The sequence below is a fragment of the Eleutherodactylus coqui genome, chromosome 9 (genome assembly GCF_035609145.1).
Source record: "Eleutherodactylus coqui strain aEleCoq1 chromosome 9, aEleCoq1.hap1, whole genome shotgun sequence".
Lineage (NCBI taxonomy): Eukaryota > Metazoa > Chordata > Amphibia > Anura > Eleutherodactylidae > Eleutherodactylus > Eleutherodactylus coqui.
In genome coordinates, this window is record NC_089845.1 from 89,204,706 (window position 1) to 89,216,988 (window position 12,283).

General features: G+C 44.6%; 1 protein-coding gene across 1 annotated transcript in view; it reads left to right on the plus strand.

Annotated features, from left to right (window-relative positions):
* Positions 1-12,283, plus strand: part of TTC39C (tetratricopeptide repeat domain 39C) — a 95,241-nt gene that overhangs the window by 37,848 nt on the left and 45,110 nt on the right. Inside the window, exon 2 of the mRNA XM_066578036.1 lies at positions 6,617-6,665. Within this exon, the coding sequence (XP_066434133.1) occupies positions 6,617-6,665 (49 nt within the window). The remainder of the gene's footprint in view (positions 1-6,616; positions 6,666-12,283) is intronic.

Genomic DNA, 12,283 nt, shown 5'->3' on the forward strand with positions numbered 1-12,283 from the left:
CTCATCTCCATTGAATTTCAATAGGCGCTGTGCCTGAAATGCTAACCCCGGCCGCTGTGCCATGATCAGTGCGATCCTCTGTCCTTAGTGACAGCAGCATCAGGAATCAGCAGACCGGCGGGTATTGTGAGTGGCGGACCCCTGACAATCATCAATAGAAAAAATCCCGGATGACCACTTGAACGACAGGAAGGGGATTGCAAAGATGCTGAAAGAGAGACCCCTAGTGGCAGGCACTTCAAACTTTATTTTCAGTGGAGAAACCAAAAAAAGGTTAAAGTAAGTATATTACAAGATTGATGAGACACATTAACTTTTCATACAACTAATGTTCATGCAGCAGCTTGTCTCCATGTAATCCTAGCCTAGTTTCCCAAGTAACAACTGCAAGCTGCTCAGAAAACACATGTTCAATATAGCCAAATTCTAACAGGTGAATTAGTAAGAATAGCGGTTGGTTAAATCCAACAGATATCATGCTGATCTACATGTACCAAAGAAGGAGACCCCCTGAAACCCATGGCTTGTGCCTCGTCTGGGCTCTCCTCTCTCGTTTTCTGGATGTAAACTCTTTTGGAGATTCTTCTTGGAGGACCAGAGTTTTTGTCTCACCGTCCCCTGACGGCACTTCTGTTCATGTCCTCCAGCAGCTTCTAAGATGTGGATGATCATTTAGAGCCACACAATGCCCCTATGACAACACTGAATTACAAGAGCGGAGCAGGGCAGGAACACGGTCTAGGTTATAGTAAAGCAGAAAAGCTGCAGACCTAAAACTCCAAAAAAGAAAGAGAATCAGAAAATACTTTTTACTACTTGGCAACTCTGCTTTTACATGAGGTCATTTTACTTAAAAGGGGGGAGCACCTGCTGACACGTGGCGGTGGGTATGGGGACCGAAGGGGAAACAGGCGTATCCTATAGTACTTGCCACATATGTTATTGTGGATTAATGAAGAATGGCAAGATTATTCCCGGCTAGATTAGTGCATTCTTTAGTCTCGGATCTGCGGATGATTGCTGCATCTTATGTGTGTGTTTTTACGCACATAATATACATGTAACATGTATTATGCTGCATATTTTATACACCCATAGCTTATAATGGATGTATTCTGCACCAAAATAGGCAAATAAGGGAGATGGAGCAATACCTCTGCAGCGCCACCTATTGGATGGTAACATTCCTTCAAATGTAGGACTCTATAAACAAGCCTTTGAACAATGATTGCAATGAGAGCCAAGCCAGAATCCATACACGGACAGCTGTTTCAGGGTGTTTGCCCCTCATCAGTGTGCAGTAGGTTTCTGGCTTAGCTAGTGAGAGGCCTGTGATGTGGGTCAAGAGGGGTGTCGTCTCTCCTTGGCGAGAGCGGCGAGGTGGTGTGTGGAGATGCCTTGAATTGTGTGGGGGTTGGGAGGGACATTGTCTCCCCCCCCCCCGAGGAGAGCACCCAGAAGGGGTGTGTGGAGGTTTTAAAGAGTCGTACATTGGTTTGAAGGAATGCTGCCGTCCAATAGGTGGTGCTGCAGAGGTATTGTTCTATCTTCCTTATTTGCATATATTACCCAGAGGAGTATGCATGGCCTTATAAGTCTCCTCACTCACCTCCTAGGTGTCTCCACACCCCTTCTTGGTGCTCTCCTTTGGGAAAAACTATGCCCATCCCGATTCACTCACTATTCTAGGTGTTTCCCCACACCACCTGGGCATTCTCCCTAAGGACAGATGACACCCCTCTAGGCACTAACATAGGACATGCTGTTTTTTTCCCCCCACAAGCATAAGAAAAACGCAGGTCTGAACGGCCCAATGTAAATTAATTGGCTTTTAGCACTGTGTATCAATGTGCATAAAAAAGGAGCATGTAATGTACAACAAGCATACGCCCGTGTGAGCCCGCGGTGCTAGGTTTACTTATATGTTGTTTAAGTGTTTAGTTGCCAGTATCTGTTTTCTTATGTCTTTGTACGTCCGCATTACTAACCTTCATATTGGCTTCTGGCCGTACATGTCTATACTGCCAGGTGCATCCTAGGGGGCGCATCCTGCTGCTGACGGATGGCGGCTGTGTATACTTTGTACCGGCTTGCAGGCAGTCATTAGCATTTATTTTGTTAGTAACAGTCTTATCTTTTGTATATTCTGAAGGGTGCCAAAAACGAACTTTAGTAAATCAGGCGTTTAGGTTCGTATTTCATACAATCTCTTTAGAAAATAAAAATAGGGCGCTTCACATTAATTCATCTTAAAATAACAGACAAAACTCTCCAAACCCCTAACCTCTCTGGTCTGATATAATGCTTTCTAAAAGGCTGAGTGGGCAGTCTGCCTAGATGGTCCGGGAACGGCTGACAACACTCAAGAGTCTGCGAAAACTGTGTCACAGACCCTTGGGGGGTGTCGGCCTGATTGGTTGCCGCCATCTGTTCACTTGAGCAGGTGTAACTCGGTAAATCCAACAGTGTCCCTTTAAGGTCGGGCTCACGCAACCATATGGTAAAACACTATGCAAAAATCGCCGCCTAACGCCAAGTTTGTAGTTGCGCATGCCAGCATATCTCACGCGGTAATGCACTGGCTTCATGTGCTTTTTTTTAAACTTTCCTTCTACTGTCTCTAAGCAACGTTGCATAAAAACGCCGCATGTATGCAATGTAATTACGTATGAACAGCGGCTTTGTACACCCCCATACTTGCAGCCGCAAGCCGTTAGGTGGGAGCGCACCCCAACGGTAGGTCTCCCCTTTTCTTCATTGCTACGATGCATTTAGCCACAGACTTCCACATCTTCATACCGATACGCCAGGTTTATTCCCCCCCCCATGGTTTTACAGCCTTAGGCCAGTTTCAGATGAACACATTTTAATATGTCCGTTGGGCTGGCTCCACCCGAGCAAGAAAATAGAGCGAAATTTTTTGTTTTTCACCTACTGCAATAGTCAGTAAAAAAAGCAGAATATGAGGCCAATGCCTTCGTTCCCATCTGCCATGTTTTCACTGCGATGTTGAGAGGATAAAAAAATTCGTGACTTGTTCTATCTTTCTGCGAGGTGCGTATTTTTACTTTTTATCTCCCATGCATTCATATGGAGGCTTCTTTTCATCACATCGCTACAGATGCGCGTCGCAATGTGATTTTTAACCTTACAAAGTCCCATTTCTTATGCGATTAAAAAAAACATGTTGCACAATTGTATTGTGTGTGGCTGCAATGCGAGATTATTCTCCAAAAAGGCATCGCCGACTCCTAATTCTTAAAACGAAACAAGCCAGTGGTCAGCGATAACGATCTGTAATTTCCGCAAGTTTAACTAGTCCAGTAGTTAACTACCCGTAATATCTGCAAGTTTATCATTGGTCACTGGCTTGTTCCTTTGTATGAATTATCAGTCAATTCACATGAATCAATCCACGCTGTTCTTTCATACAAGTCCTGTCCAGGTTTCTACAATTTTGCCGACTAAAGCATATCAAACAACTTGATTTATATGGCAGGCTCTAGACAGGTTGGTTTTCTCCACCGGGCCCAACTGGGTCGTGTGTGGTTTAGTAACTTGTCACTCTATATACTGCGGTTGGCCTTCTCCAACAACGGAGTATTACAAGAGATGGGGTGTGTGATTGTTACATGCTGTTCTGTTAGTAGTCCTAGATTTCATTGGAATGTAATAAAGAATCGATGTTCTGCTTGTCTATAACTGTGAAGGGCTGATTTAGGTGGCCATATAGACATTTACTGCCTCAGTGAAAACATATTTATCTGCTCACAGCAAACAGATGCACTGATTGAAATGTCTAATTAGTCTTGGGCCTCATGTCCACGGCTAAAAAAGAATTTTAAAAAATGCCCGGGTCTCCCGCACGTGTGATCTGCGCCCATAGGAAATCGTGGGACACCCGCCGGTAATTAAATACCTGCGTATGTGCTTTTCCCCGGCGTGCGGACCGCACGCGCGGTAAAACAACCTCAGCTTGCGCCATTTTTATGTTTCTTTCCCGCACGGACAGCTTCTGCGGCCTCCATTAAAGCCAATGGAAACCGTCTGGCTCTGAGGTACATGGGTACCATGGGAAAGCAGGAGTTTAAAAAAAGTGTGCAGGGTGCATGCGCGCAACACGCTGCCGGCGTTCGAAGCCCATCCGCCAGTCCAAACAAAAAGAACATCTGACCCCGACAGAGGGGAGACCTGCAGCGTCTGGACAGGTAAGTATAATTTATTTTCTTGGCCTCGCATAAGGGCTTATTCAGATGTCCGTATATCTGCGGAGTTTTCACACCCGGCCGATATACGCTGTCCCTCTCTGCAGGGGAAGGAGGTGCGATGGGAGCAGTGCACTGAGCTCACACCCTCTCTACGCCTCCTCTCTGGCCCTTGCCACTGTTTGCAGTGGGAGGGGTGGAGTCAAGTTCCACCCCTCCCATTGCAAACAGTGGAGAGGGAGCAGCAGCTCAGTGCACTAGCTCCCAGCCCGTTGCGTCCCCTTCCCCTGCAGGGTGTGAAAACCCGGCCGATATACGCACGTCTGAATAAGCCCTAAAGCTGTATTTACACCAATGATTTTCCCACGTAAGTTCCATCTGATTGTAATGTCAATGAAAGTTGCACAGGAAAAGAACCCATTGAAGTGAATGCGTTAATACACATGAACGATTTTCCATCAGACCGAAAATCAGAGCTTGGAAAAGTGCGAAGCAGGTCAGATTTTCACTCGCCTAGATCATATCATACTTGTCCATGTAAATACGGCCTATGGCAGAACTATAGGGCATATTTACTTAGACCTGTGTTTCAGACGTCGCACTAAGTAAACAGTCAACTGGCAGTAGTGAAATACATTTATTAAGTGTTGTAAGCCACTTAATACATTTTTTGTGTCTAGAGGCACCTGCATATGCCAATTTGCAACCTACGTCAGCTCCAAGTTGGTGTAGACTTCTGCTAGAATGTATGTCAGTTTCTATAATACATTATGGTAAATGTGGTGGGCCACACACAGCCATGCCCCCTTATATTAGACCCCTCTCCTTTCTGAAATGGTGGGGTTTCGCGTAAAGTGCAGTCTTGGCTCGTGCTGCTACTTCGCTCCAGAAAATTGTCTCCGATAGTGGACTACAAACTAATGCTGTACGAGGGGCGACTGATAAGTCTTTGGCTTTACCCAGAAAGAAATGAGATAGGAAGATGAAACTTTACCTTTATTCCACATACTCTCCACTGATGTCAGCACACTTCTTACATCGGTATTCCAAGTTCTGTAAGCCTTGCAAAAAGAAGGATTTTGGTTGTGCCTCAAACCAGTCATCCGTAGCAGCCATGGCATCAGAAATGGTGTGAAGTTTGGTGCCCTTGAGGTGTTTCTTCAGGTTTGGAAACAGATGATAGTCGGAGGGAGCTAGATCTGGTGAATAAGGTGGGTGGTCAACCAGCTGGAAGCCTAGCTCCACCAGTTTTGCCGTGGTCGCTTGTGCAGTGTGAGCGGAGGCGTTGTCTTGCAGGAACAAGATTCCTTTGGACAGCTTGCCGCGCCTTTTGGCCTTCAGAGCTGCCTTCAATTGGTCCAAAAGTTCAATGTAATACCTTGCTTTGATGGTGGAACCATTTTAAAGGCTGTCCACTAGCAGCAAGCCCTCCTTATCCCAGAACACTGACGCCATCACCTTAGTGGCTGATTTTTGCACCCTGAACTTCTTTGGGCGAGGAGAACCACTGTGCCGCCACTCTTTTGACTGCTCCTTGGTTTCAGGGTCATACAAATAAATCCAGGTCTCATCCATAGTGACCAGTCGATCCCGGAAGTTCTTATCAGTCCGGAAACGCTGACAAATGGACCGGGAAGATTTCACTCGATGCTTTTCTGATCTGTTGTCAAACATTTGGGGATCCACTTTGCAGATCGCTTCTTCATGTTCAAATGTTCATGGATAATGACACAAACACGTTCACGAGAAATCCCCATGATGTCTGATATTCCTTTAGCTGACATTTGCCGATTCTCCAGTATGAGGTTGTGTGCAGCATCGACGATCTCCGGAACAACAACCTCTCTGTCATCCAGGACGTTCCTCATCATTGGAGCTGAAGTGGCCCGTTTTAAATTTGGCAACGTAGTTCTTAACTGTAGAATATGGAGGGCATTGATCCCCCAATGTCTGCGACATATCACCAGGAATATCCTTCACGGACTTTCCTTGCAGAAACAAGAATTTTATCACTTCTCTGCTCTCATTTGCTGTGAATATCGCCTTAGACTCCGCCATTTTGTTTTCCCGCGCGCCGAGATCACTGTTGTCATAAGCTACAAACACAAAATTTTGAAAACATATTAGACACCTAAGGCTTTCATGGGATGTAACATTCGTTACTATAGAGACAAAAAAAGAACACAGACTTATCAGCAGCCCCTTGTATAACTAGTTTATATTTAATGCTTGATTAGAGTAAAGTGTAAAGGATTAGTCTAGGAGGTACCATTGGCGAGGAGTTTGCGTTCTCCATATTCTACATGAAACAAAATGTTTTCATGTCTGGAATTTGAGAGATCTTTTTTCCTTCGTCGAAAGTGCCCATTTCTTTACCCATGTAACCATCCCAATTGTGTTTTGTCTTGCAGGAATCACAGTCCGTTGATGAGCTTTGGAGCCAGTTTTGTCAGCTTTTTGGTAAGTAATACAGTATTTTTATTCCTCTCCTACAGTGTATAGTTATTGGCTGCACCCTTTGTTTACTGTACCTTTTATATAAACTTGTGTATCAGTTCTATACATGATGATTCTTCAATTGCTAGCATGTTCTCTATTAGGGTGACTGTAAAGTCTTTTAAAAGAGAGAGCGATCCCTTTTCAGTTTCCTTGATTATTTCAATCTAACTATTTATGCGGTAAAAGGCCACTCCGGCGAAAATAGTTTTTTTTCCCCCATGCCTGCCCCCTTCAGCTGATTGCCTGTACGCCTCTGGAGGTCTTTTCTGTGTATTCCAGTCACTTCCCTGCAGTGTAAACTCCTGTCTCATGCTGCTCAGCCACCAACTTAAGAGTGAGATTGTCTTACCTTGTTTCACATCTATCCGCATGCTGCATCGGCACAGCATTAACTGAAGCTATACCATTTTGCCTGCTGGGAGACAGTTTAATTATCATTACTTTGTATATTCACCTAAATAAGTATACAGTCAGGAGGATGAGCTGTGATCTCCTCTATTATACCTGTGTGATCATAATCAGTAACTGTGATAGGAGCGTCTCTATCCCCCTCTGTGGTAGATCCATATAACAGCATAACACAAAATACTGTTACATGGATCCAGTAATTGAATCCATAACCCCAACTAAATCTGAGCTGAACAGAACTGAGATCACACAACCTTCTGATGAAGAAGAGGCTGGGAGTTTCAGACCACTTAAATCATTTACAAATTTCAAGGTTAAAACATTAAACTTTTAAAACTTTGATAAAACTTTATTTTGGCCTAGACAAGTGCGCTTCTGACTGAGAAGACCCTCTGTTAAAGGGCCACTTTGGTGAAAACCTCATTCATTATGTAACTATCTCCCCAGTATATATAAGTTGCTAGTCTTACCTTGTTTAGTTATTCCTTTCTGTCTGAAAATTCCTGGAGTGCTTCTCCACAGGCGGGTCATGTGATCTCATTCTGTTTGTCAGGGAAATACTTACCTTTCTGTTCTCTTAAGAACTCACTATTTTAGTCACCAGAACCTCCTGTAAAATGAAAATCCGTCTACTGTACCATACAAGCTATTTATGGGGGAGCAGAAACTTCTATCACTGTTACTAATGATGATTAGAGACTCTGCCACACAGTTATAATGAAGGAGATCATAGCTCTTCCTCTCTGACTATATTTTTTGGTCTTAAGCTTTTTAGGTGAATATACAAGTTGATGAAAAACACACTGTCCTCACAGTGGGCTGAGATGTTACTGGCTCTAACTGGTCATGTGATACTGTGTTGATTTATCATGGGATTTCTAGCTAGCACAGCATAAAGAGAAAGAAAGTGGGGAGAGTTCTAAAAATGAAGATGGTGTCTGATAAGTATCAAACAGGAGGCTGTACTGCATGGAAGTAACTGCAGTATACATAGAAGATGTTCAGAGTGCGGCTAGGAATTGGGCGAGGGGGCAAAAATGTAAAAATGTGTGTTTACTGGAGTGATCCTTTCACATTGTCACAAATCTTTGAAATTACAATATTCCATTCATTGTTTTTGTCAATGCTAAGAGGAGGAACACAAGGAGTTGAAAAACGTGTTTTTGTTTTGTTTTTTTTTTCATGACTATTTAAAAATAAATCCATTGACCCTATAGTGTACACAGCAGGCTAACGTCCTGTTTTTTCACGTCAAGTGACAAATCTATTCTACTGCAGGAGACTAGATAGGCAGGGTGACACCACACAAACGGTAGTGGAGGAGAACATATATATTTACATAGGGCCGTGACAGAAAGAGACTACTTAGTGTAGCTTTCCCACAGCTGTCTCCTCTTCTTGGTGACTGTGTGAGGGGTCTCTTTTCGTTCAATTAGTTTCTAGGGTTCCAGCTGCTATAAAGCACCTAAATCAGAAGGATGTTTCCACAGCAAAGACCTCTTGTGTCTCAGACTGCCGAGCTGCAGCAACCAGTGGCGGTAAGATCATACTGCCATTAGCTGCCACGGCGGGATGAAGTTTCACTCACAATCTGTTTTTGCTATGTTGAAACTCAGCTGCAACCTGCACTGTCAACTCAGTAAGTATGTAGATGCCTAAAGGTAGCAGACCCCTAACAGATTTATGGAAGTAAAAAAAACCTAAAAATAATCACAATAATCCTATTCTAAATGTTATATATATATTATTTTTTATTTTTTTTTTTTTAAATTATGCATACTGTTAAATAATTTCAGCAGATTGCAAAAGAGAGAACACAAGTAAAACAAAAAACGTGTACACTTCCCTTTTGGATCCCCTTCCGCAGTACTGCCACCCCAGTGTTCCCCAGTCAATCTTGGCAGTGGTGTAACTACAGTGGGTACAGGGCATTCCACTGGCGCTTTAAGTTATTTTCACACGGGGTGCAATTGTCATGGATTTTCCTTGCGGATCCTCTGCATGAAATATCTACGGCACTCAGGCCTCATGTCCAGGGCACGCATGGATTCCACACAGGGATTTCCACAGCGAAAGGCTTGTGTGTCAGTGCAAAAATTATTTTTAAATGCTAGCCGGCGAGCGCGGATGTGTTTTTTTTTTTTTCTTTTTTCCCTGCAATTGAATGGCGGATGCCTTGCAGATCACTCGCTTCCATACAGATTTGAGGCCCATGCGCACGGAATCCGCAGTAAAATGGAGCATGCTGCAATTTCTTTTCCGTACGTGGCATCCGCAAATCAAATCCGCAGGTGGTAATTGAAGTGCAGATGCACCTTTCTTCCCTAAGGGCAGCTTGAACTGAGGATCATCCATGCGGGTGTCCCGCAATTCAAATATGCCTGTGGACATTGGGCCTTACAGTAGCAGCAAACTGGATGCGATGGGGAATAATCAGCACAATATCCATGCGGAATGGATCACAGTGGGTCAATTGCAGCACTGGATTTTCAGTGCGGATTCCACTTCCTCAAATAAGGGAGTTAAATTCTGCACAAAATCCATGTTAAAATCTGCACCGACGGGTGTTTGTCTTGTTCCAGATTTTCTGTTTCACAATGTCTGCTACAGATATTCAGCGGCAAATCCGTCCCATGTGAACAGAACCTAAGGGCATTCATAATCCATCCAGTGAACATAACCTAAGGGCATTCATAATCCATCCAGTGAACATAACCTAAGGGCATTCATAATCCATCCAGTGAACATAACCTAAGGGCATTCATAATCCATCCAGTGAACATAACCTAAGGGCATTCATAATCCATCCAGTGAACATAACCTAAGGGCATTCATAATCCATCCAGTGAACAGAACCTAAGGGCATTCATAATCCATCCAGTGAACATAACCTAAGGGCATTCATAATCCATCCAGTGAACAGAACCTAAGGGCATTCATAATCCATCCAGTGAACATAACCTAAGGGCATTCATAATCCATCCAGTGAACAGAACCTAAGGGCATTCATAATCCATCCAGTGAACATAACCTAAGGGCATTCAGTGGAACATACCTGTTGGATTCTTCTCTGCAGATTCTGCCTCTGAGCATACGTTCACAGTTTTCTGTCTGTCTCAGGCCTCCCTCACACAGGGCGTTTTCAGCAGAGTTTTCAGCCCTGTGTTAAACGCTGTACAAGGCTCCCATCATTTCAATGGGGCTGCTCACACAGGGCTGAAAACGCTGCTTTGAAAAACGCTGCATGTTCTATCATTGGGCATTTTCAGCTGAGTCTCCCATTAAAATGAATGGGCAGCGTTTTCACCTGTGCTGAAAACAGTGTTTTGCAAACGCCCTGTGTGAGGGAGACCTTGGGGTGCCTGTCCACGGCTGTGGCAAATCACGCCGGCCGAAGCTTTCCATAGCATTGCTATGGAAAGCGCCTGCCCCGTGTCCACGAGCGGAGAATCGTTGCGATTCTCCGCTCATGGCAGGCAATTTGCAGCATGCTGCGAATTATCTATTAGATTAGGCTGACCAGCGGAGATTTGTGTGCGGCTCCTGCTCCCGGGCGGCCGCCCCGCAGTAGAGATCTGCCGCGGGACTTCACAACACCTGTGGACATTTAGGCCTAAGGCTAGCGATATTCTGCCGCGGGGTAGGATAGGGGGAGCACTGACAGGTCTCAGTGATGAGCCTATCTAACTGGCTCACCGCGCCAAATCACAGCATGCTGCGATTTTAATCCCACGAGTGGAGAATCGCTATAATTCTCCGCTCGTGGATGTCATGCTGCGGTTTCCATAGTTAGCCTATAGAAGCCATCCGTCCCGCGATACTTCCGCAGTGTAAGTACAGCAGAAGTATCGCGAAAAATCCGTGTCACAGCCCAGCACTGCACATGCGCCCCCTGCATGAGACACTTGTGGTGGATCCAGAGAGGTGACTACAGGGTCTCTGGGGGCTCCAGGTCCGATTCCGCTGCGATATTTCACAGGCCGTGGGCATGAGGCCTGACGTCTATATGTTTTATGGATGTAATACAGACCTGATGAACCCCATTGATTTGCATTGTGGTATTCAGATAGATGCTTGTTGACACGCTGACCAGTTGCATGAAAAAAAATCACAGTATGTCCTCTTTTGGCCTGTGTGATCGCACATGAAAGTCTATGGGTTCACGTAAAAATGCAGCAAATACGCAGTTGCGCGTGTATTCATTACATTCCTACGCACGTTGACAGGTGACATTGGGTAAAAAAAGTGACATTAATTGGACCTCCTTGCATTTCTTTTTGTGCATGTGAAAAGCCTAGTGAATACGGATGCAACAGGCCTGTAAAAAATAAATAAAAAATGTAAAAACACCAAAAAATGCAATAAATACATGCAGTAAAAACTGTGATTTTTCATGCACCAAAATTGCATATACCTGTGTGAATATGCCCTAAAACAGCGACCGCCATCAACAACTAAAACACGGATGTTCACTGTGGATTTACCTCTGTATGACGCGGATCCACACACAGATGGCAATGGGCAAAATCCGTGTGGCGCTTCTGATGTGGACTCCTGCAGATCCACGTTATGTAGTGATGTCACGTTTATTCTGTGATATGGATTTGACATTCACGGTGGACGAATCCATGTCATGAAGACGGTGATGGGAATTTCCTTTTCATATTAATGGCGTGCGTATTGTAAGCGGATTATGGCATAGATTTTGTGCCAGCATCCATTGTGTGAACATATCCCAGTTAGGTCTCTCTTCTCCACATGAGACCACCAGTATTTGAGGGGCCCTGGGACAGTTTGCGTTGGGGCCCAACAGCTTCAAGTTACTCTAAGTCTCTGCTTACCTTCCTGAATCCTTGACCTGTCATAACAGTACATGTCGGCTGCGGCGGTCACACGCCGTATACATGGACCTGATGGTAGCCGGCACGTACTGGTGTACCACGCGTCATCCCCGGGGGTTGTGGGAGCAGCAGTAGAGTTAAAGCCCCATAATGACTGGTATTGGGTATTTCTTGCATTCTTAGGCTTGTAGCAGTGCAGACACTGACTGGTGATTGATAGAATTCATCATCGGCGCTAGTATGACTGTAGCAGCGGAGAATGCTTACAAGCTGTCCTCCTTCCATTGACTGCTGCTGTGTCATACATATTCATATCTAGGCATATGAAAA